Genomic DNA, 21,377 nt, shown 5'->3' on the forward strand with positions numbered 1-21,377 from the left:
GGGCTGAGAAAATAGCTTTCATTGCCCGTTTAGTGTTACATAACCGAGTGGCATTAGCTGTCCAAGGTGCTGAACTGAACGGTTGGAGCCTATAACGGGACGAGCCGAGGGGAATTCACAACCTTGCGTAAGTCTATTTATGTCACCGCGCATATTATCAACGTGACCGCGCGATTTGATGCGAAAATAATGTTTATGTAGAGGCGTTTGAGCTCATGTTGTGTGCTTTTTCTTCGCCCACACAGAAGGTCACAGGCCTATATCAATCGGGGAAGAGGAACGCACGGGATTCGCTCACGGAACCACCGGGAAGCAGCCGGGATACATTCATACATTTTCTTTTTTCATCGTCCCGTGGCGACATACATTCCTGAGGTGGTCGATTGAACGGAGAGAAAATGTCGGGGCAAACCCTCACGGATCGCATCGCCGCTGCGCAATACCAGCTAACGGGATCAGATATGGCCCGGGCTGTCTGCAAAGCCACCACTCATGAGGTGATGGCGCCCAAGAAAAAGCACCTGGAGTGTAAGTGTAGTCCTTCTTCCTCTTACCTACTGCACGGGCTGGCCTTGCATGGCCTAGCCTATAACACACCGCATCCACTAAGACCACATGCCACCACAGGCATATAATCATGGCCAGTCATTTGTTAGTTCTCTTAGCCTAAATGGGTGTGGTGCCATAAGGCGGTAACCCCTCTGGTGACCTATTGTGTCAGCCTCCAGTAAGGCTGATGGAAACCCACGGAGAGAGAAAGGGAGAGTGGGAGAAAGGGAGGGAGAAAAGGTCATATATTAAGGCAGAATGACAAGTCATCCTCAGAACAAGACCATTTAATTTCCCTTTGCTGTGCTCCTGCAAAACCACTTCCCTTAACTGCTGAAGACCTGCAGGTCTGGATAACGAAGGAAGTGTAAGTGTTACACCTGCTAAATTAAAATGTAAATTCCAAGGTAATGTTGTCTGAAAATGCAAAGAGACCTATTTGGGTTGCATATAGTCTATCAGTGAGCTTAGGCCATAAAGTCACAGCTGAATAACATTATCAAACCTCACAGCTTTATTGACACATCTCCAGATGACAGCAGGGCCCACCTTATGACAGTTTGTGATTAATCACTGTCATCTACCACAAATAGTGAGTCAGGCCAAAGCAGTGGCGTGGCACTGCATACAGATGACGGGTGGTCTGACCGGTTCTTCATGTCTTTTCTTTTTGTGTCCGTCTGTGTCTGTGTGGTCGCTGGACAGGTCTGGTCCTGTGTCTTGGGGTAGGGACCTTATATCTTGTGATCCGCTCCCCTGCTGAATAATTTAATAATCAGCCAATGACTGCCCTGCATTATTTACACAGCCAAAGGTGACAATGCTAATGCTAGCAATGCACCAGAGACCATTGCTTCCTCACTCTCTCTGCTGTGTCCCGTGTGTTTGTTTTCTGTGTGTCTTTAACTTTTGACTGTTCAGATTTGAGACTGTTGAGCAAACTGTCACAAGCCATGACGTCTTTGTCTAAACTACAGGAGACCGCCTCTACTTACCGCACACACACTCAAGCCACGTGGACATATTCTTATACACAATTCAACAAGCTTCTTGTGTGTAAAAACACAGTTTTGTTAATACCCACACACACAAACACATAATGTATGTATATACAAAAACCAATAGGTCGAGCTTATAGGTGGATTTTGATTTCATTTGTCACAGTGTGACACCAACCCAGTTACTGACCCTTGGGATGGGCGTGTGTATGTCGTCGGAGGCGGCGGCGGTGGTTCAGTGGAGTTGCGATGGCAACAGATTGAGAGTGTCAGGGGAAGGGACTGTAATGACGGAGGGAAATTGTGAGAAGAAAGAGGACAAATGGCCGGCCTGTCATCCTTAATGTAGAGAGTCAATCATGATGACTGTATACCTCTAGAACTAGAACCACACTGTTTGTATTTGTAATGGTGTCTCAGTGCGGGTAAACATAAATATGTATATAATGCATTTTCAGGAGGACAAAAGGGCAATTACTCTTCTGATCGTACGTGGCAAAATGTGAACGATGAACAGCCTGATGTGGTTGATGTGAATGAGAGTGTGTCACAGGTGCATTTTGACAAATGATTCACCTCCAAAATAAAAGTTGCAAAGGTAATATGTATGTGCAGGACTTTCCTTTGTGTGGGGAGCCAACATCTTCTTTTTTTTGTGGCTTTGATGCCTGCATTTGATTTATTTTTATATGGGGCCCACAGCGCAGGGAATGAAACTGCGGTGTCAAAGGTGTGTTATGTCTTTGCTTTTGAATTTCATATTCCATGCCAAACCAGACTGCGGCTATCTACTGTGTCAAACAGTGGATAGTGAAAGGAACACTGGAGGGTGTGTGTTACACATTTCTAGAGAACATGTGGTCCATGCAAGGTCAACAAAGCAGAGTTCACTCAACACCAAAGGCAATAGGTTTAAATTAATCTGAGGTCATGTTGTAAATAGACAAGTCACGTAGAAATAGCTATTTAGAGGAGCGGAATCAATGCACGGGAAGCTAATGCCCTCATGTACACAAGTGTAGTTAGATCATGTGTCCTGTCTATAGTAGGGTGTGTACGTGTGAGATACTTTTATTGGAGCCACAGCTAGCATCTCTGGATGTCTAGTCAAATTAAATTAGTTGCGGGACCTAAAAGGAATAGTTCATCTTTTTGGAAATGTACTCTTATTCGCTGGTTAGCTTAGCTTAGCATAAAGACTGGAAACAGCAAATCCACAAACCGGCACCTCTAAAGCTCACCAATCAACACGTTGCATCTTGTGTAAACACAACAAGCTGCTGTTTTACAGGGGTTATGTCCCGGACCGTTCCTTGATGTCTTCATGTCATCACTGTGAGACTAATTGGTGTTCACTGTTGTGGTCACTGTTAATGAGTGAGTTCTGCATCATTTTGACCGGAATATTCCAGCTACCACTAGAGTGGTTTGTTTAGCAACTATAAAAAATGATTACCGCAGACCCAGACTAGATAAAGACACACACACACACACACACACACACACACACACACACACACACACACACACACACTCGCACAGTATGAGGTCTCAGTTCATTCTTAGAGATCTCCTGTGGGCCGTGGATTACCGTCTAGAGTCTTTATTTAGCTCAGTCAATCCTCATTAGACACACACACACTTGTAAGTCAGTATGTGTTAGTTTCAGGTATTGATACTATAAACAGAAAGCGTGGATTATATCACTATATAAGATTGGCCCGTTAAAAAACAGTAAACAGATATAATAACATAGTTATTATTGGGTATTATGAGCTGATAGTCTGAGAATGGTAGTAGATAGCGCCGTGTTCATCGTGCTAGTATGAATATTAACTTGTAGCTGTGCCAGGGACATGATAATGTTACGTAATCATATTTCCGCCATTGTGGACCATGTCTCTATGCATGTGTCATTTGAAAAGGCTGCAGGGAGATGTAATCTTCAGCTATTTCACAGAGAAGTTAAGCTAAATGAGAGAAAAAATAAGAAAACTCTCAAGTAGAGGATGAAATAAAAGCGCTAATGTAGGGCTCTTCAAGCTGATATTGTCTACTACATTTTGTGTAGGAAGATAATTAAATAAACCTGAATCATTACACCGACTGATGGCACTGGTGACGATAAGCCGAGACGTGTTAGATGGTGAGCATTGTGTGAAACAGGTGGTGTCAAGACAGGTGTGTATGTATGTGAGCTGTGTGGGGGAAGGGCAGTGAGACAGCAACCGTAGAAAGACCAGGACCTGTGATTAGTAATAATCTGTTTACGACCCCTTCAGCCACCCCAACCCCCAACCCCTCTGTCCAACCTGCCAGCCTGTTATGTCCTTGAACAGCCTCACTGCTCCAACTCTTCATTTCTTATTCTTGTGTACAGTAGTGCTCCTCAACAGACTCCCTGCTGTTCCCCTCATGAACTTGCTCTTTCCCTTCTTTCCTGCGCCTCTCTTGCCCCTCCCCTTTTGTTGTATTTTTGGTCTACAGTTTGGTATCTACCTACTGAAGGCGAGGCCAAGGCCCGTTCAATATCACGGCCTTCCCCATCTTCCATTATCAGAGGTGCCTGCCAATATTTGCTGCATTCTTCTCTTTGGCACTCGGTATGGATACACTCAGACCTGCCCTTGTTGCTCAGCTGTCAATGTCAGGGGGATGGACTAAAAAATAGATAGTGTTATTTTTTTACTGTGCCCTCAACAAATGCAATATGTGCCCCTGTATTTATTTGTGTCAGGCATGTCAAACATGTTTCAGGGCCTCTAGTAGTGCTGCATGATTGGCAAACGTTCTGCAATATACCACATTAGTAAAATATCATCCATGCTTTTGTTTCTAAAGGACCAAATCCTCTCGCGCTCTTTATATTTGCTTTTTCTGTGGCCATCTGTTCAGCCTGTCTTTCTCTCTCTTTCTCCCTCTCTCTAAGAAGAAACTCCCACACCAGACAAAGAATAAATCAAATGTTAGATGTGATGATTATCTATTGAAGTCAGGGGCCTGTTCACATGCAGATTACAATGGTTGTAGCAAATGCCTGTTTTCTCTTTTGAGAAATATACTGAGCGTGATTTATGTGTCAAAAAGAAAAGACTCAAAATGATAGAACATCAATTACCTAATGTTAAAAATCGCAGCTTGCATGTTTGTATACTGTAGTAAAACAATAAGTACATTATTGAATTGATTAAGTGACAGGAATTTAATTGGCAGCTATTTTAATAAATGATTAGTTATTTTAAGTCCTTTTTCAGGTCCTAAACCTTGTCTGGTTCCGGCTTCTTAAATGTGAGGATTTGCTGATCCTCTTTGTCTTGTATGATATAAATTAAATATCTTTTGGTTTTGGACTGGAGTTTTCCTATATTTTAGACCAATTAGTAAATAAAAATAACAGATTAACCTCAAACAATATATGAAAATTAATTACATTAAATAATCGTTAAAGCAACTACAAGGAACTGCCGTTTTGTGTTGATTTTGGTGGCCTCTGTGGACAGAAGCAGTGTTTTCCCAGAATGAAGGCTGTACTTCCCATTAGCATCGCAGCCTCGTGTCGCAAAGATCTTGATCCGGTTAGCCTGTGCATTTGTTTTGAAGGCGAGTGAAAGAGAGACGCAACTTGCCCGGTGCGTGTTGGCCATAACCACAAAATGTAGCGTGAAAAAATAAGTTCCGCGGAAAATTGGATTCGGCAACAGGCGTTAAGAATAACTATTAACGCTGATGGTCTCGTTTACTTATGTACGTCATATAGAGGCATCAGTTGAGACCGTTTCATAACCAGTTAAAAAGTCCTTGTAGTAACTTTTGATGCCTCATATGAAGTATGTTATGCATACAGTCACTGTCCGCAATGACGTGTTTGACCCAGAGAAGTACATTTCTTCATCCTCGAGAGGAGTAAAAGAGTTTGGCAGAAAATGCTTATATTTCACCTTGTACTGATGCAATGGTCTGGACACTGTTGGACCCCTCTCTGTCTGTCTGAGTGTCTGAACTGGCATCCAGGGAGGGGAGCTGACAAGGCATTATTCGGCCTTTTTGCATCAGTGTGCGTGTGGGCTCGTGCACCGACATCATTTCGTATGTACATCAGGTCTTTCTCCTGGCTTAATATTCTCATGGGTGTCTAGAGCAGCTCTGCAGTGAACACTGAGCCTGCCCACTTAATGAAAGTTTAATCAGAGCTGTTCAAATTGTGTCGGCATTTGTCTAAGACTAAACCAACAGTGGCTCTCCTCTTACGTGCCACCTTGTATGAAATTTCCACTTCTAGAAAACTACTTTATGTCATCAGACCTCCAATTTTCACATGATGTCAATGATAATAACGTTTCTTTTTGGATGTGTTTGCAGACCTGGTGTCAGCCACCAACACCACCAACGTGAACATCCCTCAGATGGCTGACACACTGTTTGAGCGAGCCACCAATGCCAGCTGGGTGGTCGTCTTCAAGGCCCTGGTCACCAGTCATCACATGTGTGTCCACGGCAATGAGGTTAGACCCAGGAAGACCAATTACATCTGGTGCAATTCAGTTCAAGCTGAAATCCAGAGATGAATACAAATGATGTAATTGTTGGAGGGGTTTTTGGGGAATAAATGATGGAAATGACTGAATGGATTTGCCAATTCATCTCCCAGTTCAAATGTCTTGATAATTGACTTGTGTGTGGTGCTGAGGCGAGCTGGACAAGTATAGGCTTTGACCACAATTCCTCAAAGTAACGACCCTGTGGGTTCAGTGGTTCAACAATCATCCATGGATTTAGATCTGTATATGCTGCTATGTGTCACAGTGAAATGCCATTTAAAACAGGTGTTAATGTGTTTAGCTTTGACTTCGTTTCTTTCTCTTCCTCAGAGGTTCATTCAGTACTTGGCTTCCAGGACCTCTCTGTTTAACCTCAGCAACTTTATCGACAAAACCGGCGCTCACGGTAAGAAAAATATCACAGTATCTGGCAAAAAAAACACAACAGGAAGAGATAAACACAATGAAAGCCGTCTGGTGAATACATAGGGAGGTACTAGACATGATCACACACTTAAACTCATTCATACATGCACGCAAACAGATGCTGGAATTTCTGTCTCGAATGTCTAATGTTTCATACTTAGGCTCTCATATTCATACATTTTATTACCATGTTTTTGTTATTTCACATTCTTAGTAAGCACATGCCCTGGATTTTTGTGGGTTTTTTCTTTGACAAATATATGAGAAATGTAATCTACAACCTCAAATAACATAATAAAGGGCTTGTTTTATCCCAACAATTCCCATTGTGTTTGAAATGTTGTCATGTCCATGTGGGATAAAAGAAGACATTTGCAACAAGGCAGCTGTGTGCAATTAACTGTTAACTGCAAAGTATTTATCGATGTAACTATGGTTGTCACAGATTTGCAGTTCTTAATGGTTTTGGCTGAATTTCACGACATTTCATGCATTTTTAGTATTAGTTTTCAGCTTTTGAGGCTCGTTGTTTTTTTATGATTTTCTCTGAACAGATTAGTTGGAAGTGATTTGTCTTTTTGTGTTGTGAAAAAGTCTTACATTACCTGCTGCAAGAAGTCACTGTTTCTCTTTGGGCCGAGGAAAGCTGAAGAGAAAGTGAAGCGATTATTTCTAGCAGAAAAGCAAAATAATGAACCCTGTCTGCTTTCTGGCATACATTTCCCGTTTAGGCTATGATATGTCGACATTCATCAGACGGTATGGACGATACCTGAACGAGAAAGCCTTCGCCTACCGCCAGATGGCTTTTGATTTCACCAGAGTCAAGAAAGGGTAAGTCAAACATGGAGTTCAGAGATGTTGTGCTTATAGGCCTTTGCTTACTCATTCCTCTACTTTCTACCGTCCAGGCTTTTTAAAAATGGATTGTGCTATGTCCAATGGCTGTTCTCATCCCTGTGAGATGCTCCATCTAACACTCTGTAGTATTCTTTCAGTGCTGAGGGTGTGATGAGGACCATGACCACTGAGAAGCTGTTGAAAGGCATGCCTGTTCTGCAGACTCAGATTGACACACTCCTGGAGTTCGATGTGAGTCAGACTTTGGCTTGATATCTGAACACCAGACAGAGGTTTTTCCCGGGCCTTCCAATTCTCACATGCTCTCTCACCTTTTTCTCAGGTTCATCCCAAGGAGCTTAACAATGGGATCATCAATGCTGCATTCCTGATTATGTTCAAGGACCTGGTCAAACTGTTTGCGTCCTACAACGACGGAGTCATCAACCTATTAGGTCAGTAGTCCAGGAGTATCGTTCACTTGGCATTTCGAAGTTGTAAACGTGCGCCGCAAAGAATCTGAATGTGCAAAACTCTTGTTTCGCAGAGAAATACTTCAAGATGAAGAAGAGTGACTGTAAGGAGGCCTTGGAGATCTACAAGAGGTTCCTGACCAGGGTGACAAAGATTGGGGAATTCATGAAGCTGGCCGAGGTAAGAGGCAACCAATAGCACTTAAAACCACCTTCATAAGGATGCACACACAGTGTGGGGACTGTAAAGTTTGGCAATGCAGATTTTAAACTCTTCTTCCTTCAACAGACAATCGGAGTTGACAAAAACGACATTCCTGACATCAACTACGTGAGTTATAACACATCTATCTATCTATTGCGACCAAGAATGTAATGCACATGAATACCACTCATCCCACCCCAAACACACACAGAAACACCCACGACTCACCCACCATAAATCTCCCCACCCCAGTGTCTCCACCCGGGGGTAGTAGTGGATCTAGCGGACTCAGATGACGAAGATTGTCCTTTTACACCTCTCGAGGACCCGGTAACCACAGAAACACAGGGTGCCCTGGCTGAGTGCCTGTTTACAGGATGAAGTGTCGGCATGTTGATCCTAATTGAATTTCAGACACAAATCACGAGTGTGTGTGTTTGTACATGCATATGTGGGTATTGCAGTGGGATTTGTCGCTCTCATTTTTTACCACTTTCTTTTTTCTCACATTTGGACTTGCACAGCCTGACACCACGATGTAGGAGACAAGTGGAAAATGTTATGTATTGATTACTCTAATTGTGTTTTTTTATCAGGCTCCCAGCAGTATCCTGGAGAGTCTGGAAACACACATGAACGGCTTGGAAGATGTGAAGGGTGGAAAGAAGGGGTAAGACAATTTCAGTTTGGGTGCTTCTTGTGTGGAGATTAAAAGAATTATGATCACAAAAGAACTAAAGTGAAATACTTTGAGATCTGAGAAACTCCCTCTTAACCAAGATAAATGTTAGTAGAAACAGGCCAAAACAAGTGCTATAATTCTACAATTTCCTTTAACCCTTCCTCTCTTTTACCCCCTTTATGTTCATTTGGAATCAACAGTGAAGGGTGAGCATATACTGTATGTTTTGTTTGAAGTCTACTAATGTCTTAGAAAACTGTGTAGATTTATTTTACTGTCACTTCCCCCAACCCCTCCAGGTAAACCTACATATTATTCACATGTGAATGACAGTATGTAGGTGATCTTCATGTGAATAGAAACATAACTACACCACCACTAACTAAGTTATGGAAACGTGTGTATTGGTGTGATTACATGTGAGAACCACCATGTTTTGATAAACAGTAAGTCACCTCATGTGTTTCATCACATCCTGACATGCAATGTGAATTAGAATATGAAGTTTTTATTTTCCAAAGTTAAATTTATTAATTGCGCAAATCTATGCAAGTATGTAAACAATTTGACATACAGTGTGTTGCTTTGGAAATGAACTCTTCATATGATCACATATGATGCAACGTGTCCTGCATATTTGTTCTTGAGATTCTTTTTTACTTCTAAAAATAGACTCATTAAATAATTTTCACTGTGTCCAGGAGATTTGTCTGTTTCAATCTCAAGAACTAACGACTCCTTCTACTCTCTCACTCTTTCAGGTCTCCAACAAAGGTGAGGTACACAACCAAAACAGTACATATCTTTATTGAGTTCTTCCAGTCTGGTGCAACGCTGTAAATGGGGCTTCCCCGTCTATCTTTCAGGGGTCTCCGACGAACAATGTGTCTCCAACATCGACTCCAGCCAAATCTTCAAACGCTGTTCCAGTGCTGCAGCCTCCTCCTGGGGAGAGTGCTGCCGCTGCTGCTGCTGCTGAGCCAGCTGAAGAGTGAGTGCCAGTAAACTCTGTGACCTCGTCTCTCTTCTCTGCCTTTTTATGATTCTGAACGTTTGGCAATAAATGGTTGTTGCAAACCTTGCAAACTGGGCTTAAGAGCTCATTTTGCAGCGGTTATTTGGCCTATGGAGAATTTGATAAACCCTACAAAGTCTTATTTTTAGTCATACTAGCATTGTGGCTCTAGGGGCGTTAATGCCGGTTGGTTGGTCCACCACTTTGGTCCAGACAGAAATATTTAAACAACTATTATTTGGATTGCATTCATGGTTCCCAGCGGATTCGTTGAGCGCCATGAGGTCAACATATTTCATTTTGAGAGAAATCTCTTTACAACTGTTGGATTGATTGCAATGAAATTTGCGACAGTGATTCATAGACTTTCCTATTGACCTTGGCTGAAGCTTGTGTTTAGTGCTTGTTAGCAAATGTTAACAATCGTCAAGTACAGCCTCACTGAATGGTCGTAGACATTTAGTCATATTAGTGTCTGATAACAGTAACATGAACTTCTTTTTGCAAAGAGCAAATGTAAAAGAATTACCTTCTGCAAAGGACGATGAACTAAATGTCATTCGCTCTCTGTTTCCTTCCTCATTCTCCAGTTCCTTGTTGGACCTGGATCCACTGTCCTCCTCGGGTCCCTCAGGACAATCAGCTGCCCCCACGTCTTGGGGAGGTAAGTCTCCCTCCTTCCTGTAAACTCAGCTGCTGGTTCATCTAAAGGAATGCAAATCCACATTCTAGCATTATATGACAGTATATCAAGCCACTATATAAGTAATCTGTTTTCTTTAAGGAAACTGTCAAAATCAGTTTTAGCGGGGGTATGAACTGACATGTATTTCCCTTGTTCTCTTTGCTTTATGCTTCCATAGATCTTCTTGGATCAGGTGAGCAACACTCTACTTTCCACTTCACCTCCAGCCTCTTGTCTAGCCTGGTGTCTTCTTAAATCCTCCTCCATGACACCTCAATGTCATTGACTTTCTTTCTGAACAAACTCAAATTGAGGTGACCTGGAAACAATATTAATGTTTTAATCAAAATTGAACATAGGCCTATAGATAGACTATTATGTACAATTGTCACATGGTTACCTCCCTGTTTGTCTCCTCAAGTTGTTCTCTTTAGTCTGAGTAGTGTCTTTGTTTCTCTCTGCCTTCTCTCTCCCTTCCCTCCACATACTCCATTGTCTGTTTTTGGTTTACAACGGGGGCTTTTTTGGTTGGTTGTTTTTTTATTTGTTGGTTATGACCGAATGGTGTTGGATAATTTAACTTTAATTTTGGTTAAAATTTGGATTTTGCTTTGCTTGGTCAACTCCAAAATGTCTTAATTGGCTTTGATTTGAATTGGACCTTTGTTTTGGATTGCTTTTGTTCACTGTTCAACGGTGACTCAACTGGTTATTTTGGTTGCTCTTTTGGGGTTTATTTTGGTACCTTTCTTTGGGGATTTCGAACACCCCGTTGGTACTCGCAGAAATGGGCGATTCCTTGCTATCTGAACCCACCCTCACAGCAGAGCCCACCCCCTCCTCAGCAGCAGCAACGCCCACTCCTGCAGCGGCAGAACCGGGAGTCTCTCTAGCTCCTCCCACTAGCACAGCAGCCTCCACCTCCCCTGGCGCCGCCAATATGGATCTGTTGGGAGGTCAGTGGGCTTCCAGAAAATTCTCTACGAAAGAATCACTCTGGGAAGCTCAACCCTAAAACCACCACACAAATATGATAACACAAAGACGACCGCATGCTCAAACACACACACAGTATGTAGACAGAACCTTGCTGATTTATCACTGATATTGTCTGTATTCTGCTAACGAAGTTGCATCATCAAAACAGTCAGGTCTTAATGATGCATTGAAGCACACCTCCACCCTTTTCAGCTATCAACTGCCTTTTTTGTGACAGTGTTGTTGACAATAACCCGCCCCTTCACCTTTGAGCCAATCACATGCCTCCAGGCTCTACAACTGCTACCAGATTTAGCCGGTTAGCTCCCATTAGCTAGAGCAACAACAACATTAAAGTTATTCGGAATTAACAAACTGGAGTCTTCTGCTGTAAATAAACACAATTACTTCAGGCTGGTCTCATCCAGCATTCGTAGCAATATCTACAAAAAATAATGAGACATTTTTATGTTATCCACGTAATCTTGAACGAAGAGTTATAAAGAGGGCAGGAAAATGGAAGTTCCTTTTAAGCGTAATTCCTTTTTATTTCACACAAGGCTGCATATTCCGTTTACTTTAATCGTCACTCAGCATCAAAGTGAAGATTAGCTGTGTTAGCTAGCTCCAGTTAGCTGGACTGCTCTTTTTGCTCTCTACTCAACACTGTAGGTGTGTGTCTTTCCTTGGGGAACATCCTTAGAATCAAAACACTGAAGTGGTTAACTGTGAAATAACCTGCTAGCTGCTGTTAACCTGTTAACTGGCGAAATTAGCCAAAATTGGTAGCAGTTGTTCAGTTTCAAGATTTAAGATTCAGGAAGCTCGCTTAAGAGTGGACGTAAAATTGTGATTGGCTAAAAAGGTGAGAGGGCTGTGATCACACCGCTGTTATGAAAAGTGAGATTATGAAATAGAATTCAGTGTGAAATCAAAGTGCCATTGGTAAAAATGACTTGTATGAAAACAATACATTTTTTAAATGTATTTTACATCATGAAATTACTGCTCCATTTATTAGTTTTACACAATATATTCATCTGATTATTTTATTTTATAATTATTTATTTATCTAATATTGAACGCTTTGGGGCTCCGTACCAAATAGATCATGCAGAACGATAATATACAGAAACATACAATCTCATTTTCTCTTTTGCACGCACACACACATACACACACACACACACACACACACACACACAGAAACACACAGACACAATACTGCACAAATAATCCACATACTCACAGACATTTCTGCATTATGGCTTCGGCTTGCACGTACTGCTACATTCATTCTCCACATGCGTCTTGTTTGATAGGCAGACATGCTTTTCTTTGATCTCAGTGAAAAGCAATTCTATCAAACCCTGTCACATGGCTACAGATACAGATGGCAGCTGTAACATTTGTAGATTTCAGGCTTCGTAGATTAACCCTTGCTGTAGTGCCTCCTGTCTGTATTCCCATTTGTCCATTCACCTGTCAGTCATTAATGTCCTATATCGATGCAGCAAGCTACCATGTTTTACAGTTGAAAACTTTGCGTCACAACAAGTGCTGATAATGCTCAAAGCGTACCTTTATTTTCCTCGTGCTATCTTTTCCTCCTCATGTTTCTTGACTCCTGATTTTCTCTTTTCATCTCTACTCCTTCATCTGTCTCTGTCTCTCTGGGCGTCTCTGTCCTCTGCTGGGGTTTGTGTGAACCCCAGATGCCTTTACAACACCTGCTCCTGCCACAGAGGCCTCCGCAGCAGCCGCTGAAGGTGGGGCCGCCGCCGCCACGTCCGCCCCTGCTGCCAACGCTGGAGCTGGTGGGTGACAGAAAGTTTGTCTGTGTGTCCGTCTGTTTGTGTGTGTGAGTTTGAGTCAGTGGTGTAAAGTAACTCAGGACAGTAGTGTATACTGTAAGTATACAAAGTACCTGCAATTGAATTAGCTCTACGCGGCTGTTTCTTTATTCCCATGTTTTCTATACGAAAAGAAAATGTAAAAGAATCATGAAAGAATTGTAAACCACATACATGTACCCAACATAGTTAATTAATAGGCCTTCACTCTTTCAGAATACACTATTACTGATCAAAATCAGAGGATACTCTCCAGAATGTATTCAAAATGGCCACCACTGAGAGAAACATGGTCACATGGTTTCGGGACAAACCATTATTTTGTGGCAGGGGGATATTCTGTTAGTAACACAGTTGACAAAATTGTTGCGGACATATGTGTTTGATTTAAATGTGAAATTAAATTTCTACAAATATTTTGTAAAGTATTGAGAATTTAAAAATAAATAAAATGGACATTGCTTTCCCGTAATCGCATAAATATTAGGAAATATAGTTAGAGAAAATATGATTATCATCAGTGTGAATAACCCAGTGGAAATCGGGGGGTCCCCCCTACCTTAGTGTCCCAGTCTTATGCTGAAGTCTTACACAGACTCAAAACCCAATATACAGGATTTCAGGTTTGCAAGCCAATGCAATTGCATCCAACTTTACTTCTTAAAATAGGTTTCATAATGTAATATTTCTACATTGTTGTAGTGCTACTTTTACTTAAAGGAGCAGTGTATTTAGTGGCATCTACCACTTGAGGTTGAAAATTGCAACCAAATGAATACCCATCCACTCACTCCTTCCTTTCCAAGCATGTCGGATAACCTACGGTGACCTTCAGGTAACCTAAAGAAACCGCAAAAGGCCCCCTCTAGAGCCAGTGTTTGGTTTGTGCATTCTGGGCTACTGTAGAAACATGGGGGTGCAAAAAGGCAGATTCTGTGAAGAGGACCCGCTCCCTATGTAGATATAAACTAAACGACTAAACAACAACTAAACGATCCTTAGTTTCAGGTGATGCTCTAATGCAAAAATAGTTATATTCAGTTTCTGGCAATGAATCCCCCACAATCCTACACGCGGATCATTTTAATAAAGGATCTGAATACTTTTTCTACCACTGGTTTGAGTGCAATGACTGTGAATGTACAGATGTTTAATAACTAACAGACCTGTTTGAGTCGGCGTGTATGTGTGAACTTCTGGTTGGTCTCAAGTTTTAATCAGGGTTTCATCTCAAGGCTTTGTGTGGGGAGAGCAGGCGTGCAGATATGCTGTTCATTGCTGCTGGTGTCTGGACAGTACTATTGTTGTTATGATGGCGATCGAGGACAATGGTCTTACTTGTCTCTTATGTTTTTGGCATCTTATGTGTGCATTTTCTGTTAAGGAGAAGGTTGTGGCAGTCCTTTGGCTTTAGTTGTAGTTAGGTTGCGGCTGGTTAATACACTGTGAAGGTGTTTTATATTCGCTCCATTTGTTTCTAATTTTTTCCATCACAGATGCTATTTTTAGTTGTTTTTTACTAACACCGGGAGTGTGTTGGAGCTCTGCACATTCTCTCCTTTAATTCCTCAGATTCTTTTTCTCCTCAACTTTCATGTTTACAGCAGTATTTTCATCATCATCATCACATAAAACGTGTCTGTTCTGCGCTGTATTAAAGTCACTGACTAACATCCTCCCTTCCTGTTCACGTGTTACTTTCCTTCCGCACCCCCCCCCCCCCACTTCTTCCCCAAAAAGACCCCTTTGCTCCCCCGGACGGCGGCACCAACGCAGCGTCTTCAGGTCTAGACCTTTTCGGCATGATGACAGTGGAGAATAATAATCTGGGTAGTTCGCTGGATGCCTGTTTTAGCTCTGTGGTTCCCCGGCCTCCCCCCTCCCCTTCCCCATCACCGCTCTTCACCTCCGCATCCAGCGCCATCACCACCATCGCAACCATTTCAGCTCCCAGCGCCGCCAACCCTGCGACTGACCTTTTCAGCGGTAAATGTTAGAGATGTGTGTGGTCCGGTATTAATCTTAAGAGCCTTGTGCTCTCATTCATATTGATTAGCATCCTCCTGATTTCCCCATCTTCTTCTCGCTTTTGTTCTTCTTCTTTGGTGTCATCAGACTAATGTGCACATATTGAAGGCCTTTTTCAGTTGGCTGCTGTGTGTGAGTCAGAGCATCCTCACCATTTTAAAGCGTTTTAATATTCCTGTCTCTGGGTGCGCATGTGTTCCTAGATCTCTTTGATTCCATGCCAGACACGAGCTTCACCAAAGCAGACCCCCCTCCCAGTGTTGACTTGTTTACAGCAGGTACCCTATTGCACCGATACTCCTGCCGTCTCTCATGCACTCTCCCTCTCATATCCTGTCCTGCCGTGTCTGTTTCTCAGCTTTGTCCTTGGCTTTGATTAGGAAAGGGGAAGAAAAGGAAATGAGATGGCTCTCTAACGGGTCAGCTAAAAGCTATTGAGCTCGAGGAAATGTTTCACTCTTACCTACTTTCCCATTCCAGCATGTACTGCGTGCACTGTGGTTGCAATTGCTAACATGCATTACAATCAGTCAATGGTTTTTTGTGTATTTGTGTGAGAGTGCGTTTGGGCTCTAAACACCGTCTCCACCTCCCCCAGCGGATGTATACAGCTCCCCTGCCCCCATCCTGTGCTCCGCATCCTCGCCCAAAATTGACACGGGAGCCATCATGAACCTGTTTGGTGGTGGGTAACTCACATGACTGCCTGGCCTCACTCTGCCTCCCCCGTTCATGAATGCATCAGCAGAGAAGAGGAGTAGAATCTGGGGGAAGATCAGATTAAACAACTAATATTGATATATAAGGCTTCATCAATGGTCAGAAATACCGGGTAGTTATGTTGTTGCATATTGTACATTTGTGTTGAAACTCACATAAATGTTGTAACAATGGAAAGTCTTCTTTATGAGTCAATCATGGAAGTATTACAAGCAGATGCCTGAGATGAAGCTTGATCATGTTGAAATAGTCAATTTATTTATAAACTGAAAGCTCCAAATGTTTTTTTTTACTTTCCTCTTTTTTTTCCTGGCCTGTTTGAAAATGCACATGGATTCTTTGCTGCGACTGTCAAATGAGTACGGCGTTATGTGAGACGTGTTCATACGAGTGTGTGTTTGAAATTCTTGAAGCAAAGTTTCCTGGTTTATTGAAGTATACATGGAATTTTGTTTACAGCCTTCCAATCTAACTCTAAGCACTTTGTTTGGCATTACCAGCGTGAAGCCGAAGGCTGACTATTACCCCTTCTTTGCCCTTATGCTGCGATGGGAATGGCTCATCATCCTACTTTGACCTGGCATGGTATGGTATATTTTGATTTGACCTGCCAGAGTCCACAGGAGGAGATGCCACAGCCGCTGCTGCTCCTGCTGCCCCCGGTGCTGAACTCATGTCAGGTAAACAAATTAAATAGATATGTCATGCTGCATGAATAGTGTGTACAGTGAAGGGAATCCAATCATGTTACAGACATGCAACAGAAATGGAAATATTTTTTGTGAAATGTCTGCAACATATTTTCATATGTTGGTATTCCCTCACACACTGTGCTGCTGTAGCCATGGATGGATTACATAACGGGTTTACAGAGCACAGGCCAAGGGGTCAGGGCGCCTGAGCCCCAGCATGAGGTGACTGTTGTTTCTTGTCAGAGATGTTTTTGCTTCTCATCCTGATCATAGTATTTTTATATTCAGTGTCTGTTAATAACCAAATCCAGTATACAACTCTAACACATTATTCTGATGCTTCAGTAACATTTCATTGAAGTACAGTTACATCAGTACATTTATTTAAATCAATGCTTGAAGAAAACATGTCTTGCATCTTAGGCGATGGTTTCCTTCATTTTGTAAAGTGAGGTTCTTCGTCTCCAGAGTGAACTAAACACTGAACGCTGGAGTTTTTCAATACACAGCAGAACCTGATAGCAATGGTTCACCTGCAAAATGATGTTGAAAGAGGCTCAACATCATTTGTTGATGTTTGTTCAGTCTGGGAGGGGGGGGGGGGGGGGGAATAATCCATCCATGACTGTAGCTGTTGTTGATTCACTTGTAATTGCATGATGCCTTGTTATTGTCCTTACAATATCGTGTACTTTACAGCAACTTTATTGACATCTTCCGTTCAACTGTTTGCCTGACAAAATGGCTGTTTTTGTGGAAGTCAGTCAGTCGCTGTTTCAATTAACTCTGGTAATGGTTAATGAAATAGTTTGCTGTTAGATAATCTACATTTTAGTTTTTATTATTCGCTGATTATCACACTGAATACCTAATTGTTATTCAGTTAAAAGCTTGGGTGTGATTTTTTTTTTTTTATTGCTTGTCATTGGTTCAACACAAAGTCACTGTTGAGTTCTATAGATTCAAACTATGTCCATTTACGGTTATGTTTAACGTCATCATTGCATCATCTCATTAGTCGGGGGACACACACACACACACACTTCCTCCGATTCCTCCCGGTAACTGTGGTAACTGTTACCACGGCAACATGAACCCTGCTCACCTGGTTCCCAGTCATTACCTGTCCCGTGTCATTGGTCTTCACGTTGTATAACTGACGGTCTGCAATACTACTGCTTTAAAGCTTAACTCCTTTTTACCCCTTTCTCTTTCTATCATTCATGCAATAAACTGGTTTCACTGTCACCGGCTCCTTTAAAACCTCATTTTTTTTCTCTCTCTCTCTCTCTCTCTCTCTGGCATCTGTGCATTTTATTTTCCCCCCTCTCTCTCTCTTTCTTTCTCTTTCTCTTGTCCTCACTCTCCCTCTCCATCTGGCTCTTGGGCTGGCTCATTGCTTGCTTCCTGCCATGTGATTGGGTGAGTTTCCTTGCTCTTTAACACGCTAATTTCCCACAGTGCACTGCTGCATTGCAGTGGTGTGGTGCCAGGCAAGCTCAGCTGCACTGTCCCTTCCACCACGAGATGCTTGACGGTTACAGAGAGTGTGAACTAACAGTATTATTTAGTGCTTGTTTAGCAATTAAGCCAGCTTCATTGTAGCTGCAGTGCTTTTGCTCTCATCATAATTTCATTCCTGCAGCAATCACAGACAAACAGTAAAAGCCTCGAAATAGTTCAAATTTACCAACAAGCACTGAAAATGTATTCTTGACATTGTGCATGTTGTTTTGATGGTACGATGTGGTACTATGGTACCTATGCCCACATTACAAATCACCATAGTAGTCAGCAGACGACCTGACAGATGTCTCCAACAGCAGATTACACACAGGCTGCAATAAATGACAAACTATCATCATCTTAATACACTGAAATTGTCCGTTTTACTATTTGCTGTTGATGTAATTAAATTTCTTCTTTGGTGGTATTAACCTGCTCTCCAGCTCACGTTCCAATGCCCCTCTCTTCCCACTGTTGTCATGGAGACATCTATCGGTTGTCATGGTAATCCCCAGGCTGCTAGTGTGAGACGCTAATATCTTCCTTCCTTTCCTTCCCCCCCCCCTCCCTTTCCCCTCCCTTCTGTAGTATTTGATGGTCTAGGGGATGTAATGAAGCCCACTTTGACCCCTCAGGCGGGGGATGTTGACACCTCCATGGCCAACATGGCAAGTAGTAAGTAGTCATTTAGATGCTGATTTAAATACTTGGGGCAATACACTTATTATTTGTGAGGGTTAGATGAGAAGATTGATGCCACCCTAATGTCTGTCCGCTGAATATGAATACTTTATGCTAAGTATAAAGACTTATCTTTATCTTGTTTCTTTAATCCGTACAATAACCAAAGTGTAAAAATGACAATTCACCCCGTTTTATGTCATGGTATCGGTCTTCTCATCAAAAAAGCTAGGAAGGGTATCTCTAACTATTGTGTTGATTCAACTTATTTTGTAACGCCTTTATTCATCCTATGTGGTCGTTATAATGTCCTTAAATGAAGACAGTAAGTTTGCAGTACCTCTCTCTCTCTCTCTCTCTCTCTCTCTCTCTCTCTCTCTCTCTCTCTCTCTCTCTCTCTCTCTCTCTCAGATCTCTCAATGGGAACCCCAGCGGCACCTCAGGTAGCTCCCCCCTGTTGGGGTGCTCCCATGGTAAATGTTGTCTGTGTCTTATAGCATGGAGTGGAGCCGCATGGCAGCGACAGACAGGGCATAGCAGCAATCGCAAGCATTGCCTTCATCTAGCTCTCCAGGTTCCAGGTCCGATCATATAGAACGAGGAAACTGAGAAGCTTACGGGGCAGTCAAGAAAAGGAAACAAGACTTATAGCAACCTAAAGCAAACTATAAGTTACTGGTGGATTTCACCTCTAATAGAACACATGCACTGGTTTTAAATGTTCAGAAAATGATCCGAACCAAAGACCAAATACTAAGCAGATTTCAACATGCAGTCTGGCTCAAGATATGAATTTTTCTGGAATAACTGCTGGAGAGTGATGCGGTGGCTAATTGTAGTGCCAAATTAGGAAGCTTCTTCTTCTCTTAAGTTTCTTTTAAGCCTGTTAAAGTCCAGGCAAGCCAACCGGTTCTCCCATTCATAGCTGAACCGCTTCATTGACGCGTTTGCTTCTTCTGGATGTTTCAGTTGTCTTTTTTGGCAACAACAGAAATGTCTGATACGCATCTGAAGGCTACCAGCAAAAAAGCTTCGTCTCTGCTCTCTAAATCATTGTGCATGTGTAAATCAAGGACTATTATTAACTATTAGTTTAAATAAGGGCTCTTGTGTTGTTTTTGTTGTGTGCCAGTTTTTTTGTCCAAGTTTGGCGTGTCTGTCTGTGTCAACTATCATTGTCCTGTATTACTAGACTTCTTTTACGCATTGTGTAATTTCTGTGTTTTGAATTTGAGTTTGTGTATTGTTTTACAGTGTGTGTGTGTGTGTGTGTGTGTGTGTGTGTGTGTGTGTGTCTGTCTTATATGTAGTGTAGTAACATCCCAACACCTCCTCTCCCTCCCCTCCACACCTTTAGACCGTACCCATGGGTGTTCCTCCTTTTATGGGGACTCACCCCAGCTTCAGCATGGTAAGACCACCGGTCCAGTAATGGTCTAGTAATGCCCCCGAACCAGTCTGGACATTTACACAATTCCCATTTTCGGTGGCCCTCACACCCAACAGATGGCCGCCATTGTGTCTTACTGTCTCTTTTTCCTTCTGTCTTTCTCTGTGTAAGGCCGGGGCACCAGGAGCTCCCATGATGCCGATGGTGAGGCCAAGCTTCCCTGCCACCGGAGCAACCCCTGGAGCACCGGTAACACGCTCACTCTGAAATGGATCATACACACTCATGACAATTTCATACATAACGGTTACAGCTGCTCTGACCAAAAGAGTTGCTAAATTGTGTCTGCAGATGTCTCCCGGAGCGGCCCAGAGCCCCAGAAAGCCTCCACCACCGAGGAACGCTCTGGATGATCTCAACATTAAGGACTTCATGTAGATGGACTGACCTATAAATCCCCAAGGTATGCAGAGACAGAAAATGGAAAGCTGCAAACATAAGGAGCACTTATGATTAGCAGTTGTATGATGTATTCTGCCAGGTCAGGTCTGAGAGGATAACCTCTGATGATATCATAGTGCTGCATCAGGGTAACATCAGTTCGGCCTCGGAGACTAGACATTTATAAAAGGAAGCTGGTGTAACAAACTGGAGGTGTGGAAACATGAATTTACCAGGCTGGGAGGTTCCAATGAAAAGACACTATTGGTTGCATTACAGTAAATATAGGATCCAGCTTGACCCACACTATGGGGTATCGTCGCTCACTCTGCTGCTTTAGTTTTGACCATTCCCTCTATATCTCTTTGCTAATCCCCCAATTTAATGGACGACAAGTTCTCACTCCCAACTCGTCAAACACAGACGCTTGGTCTGAGGCGGTAAGCCTCAAACTATGACGCTCTGGGTACCCCTCTAGCGTCAGTTTTGGACGTGTCAGTTTCCACTCGTTACGTGAGTCTTTTCAAAATAAACCTCACGTTTCTGAATCTCCCTCTCTTTCTTCTCAGAGTATACATTATTTGACTTCACCTATTTTTATCAGGAGCACTTGTTTTAATCAGCTCTCGTTTTCTCTGCCTCCTCTGTAGGATTGTCATTGTGTCTGGAGCTCTGTG

At 42.5% G+C, this 21,377-nt stretch overlaps 1 protein-coding gene across 1 annotated transcript; it reads left to right on the plus strand.

Moving 5' to 3' along the window:
* Window positions 1-398: 398 nt before the first annotated feature.
* Window positions 399-20,697, plus strand: LOC306711865 (clathrin coat assembly protein AP180-like; the record flags this gene model as incomplete). Its single annotated transcript, XM_079180929.1, has 21 exons — window positions 399-528; window positions 5,907-6,049; window positions 6,416-6,491; window positions 7,243-7,345; window positions 7,510-7,603; window positions 7,695-7,806; window positions 7,899-8,005; window positions 8,114-8,155; window positions 8,626-8,699; window positions 9,473-9,485; window positions 9,578-9,702; window positions 10,317-10,390; window positions 10,590-10,604; window positions 11,197-11,367; window positions 13,105-13,206; window positions 16,605-16,670; window positions 18,777-18,863; window positions 19,281-19,342; window positions 20,227-20,280; window positions 20,431-20,508; window positions 20,611-20,697. The coding sequence occupies 21 exons, from the start codon at window positions 399-401 to the stop codon at window positions 20,695-20,697; spliced, it is 1,815 nt and encodes a 604-aa protein (XP_079037055.1).
* Window positions 20,698-21,377: the final 680 nt, after the last annotated feature.

Source organism: Pholis gunnellus, assembly GCF_910591455.1.
Source record: "Pholis gunnellus genome assembly, chromosome: 19".
In the NCBI taxonomy this organism is placed as follows: Eukaryota; Metazoa; Chordata; class Actinopteri; order Perciformes; family Pholidae; genus Pholis; species Pholis gunnellus.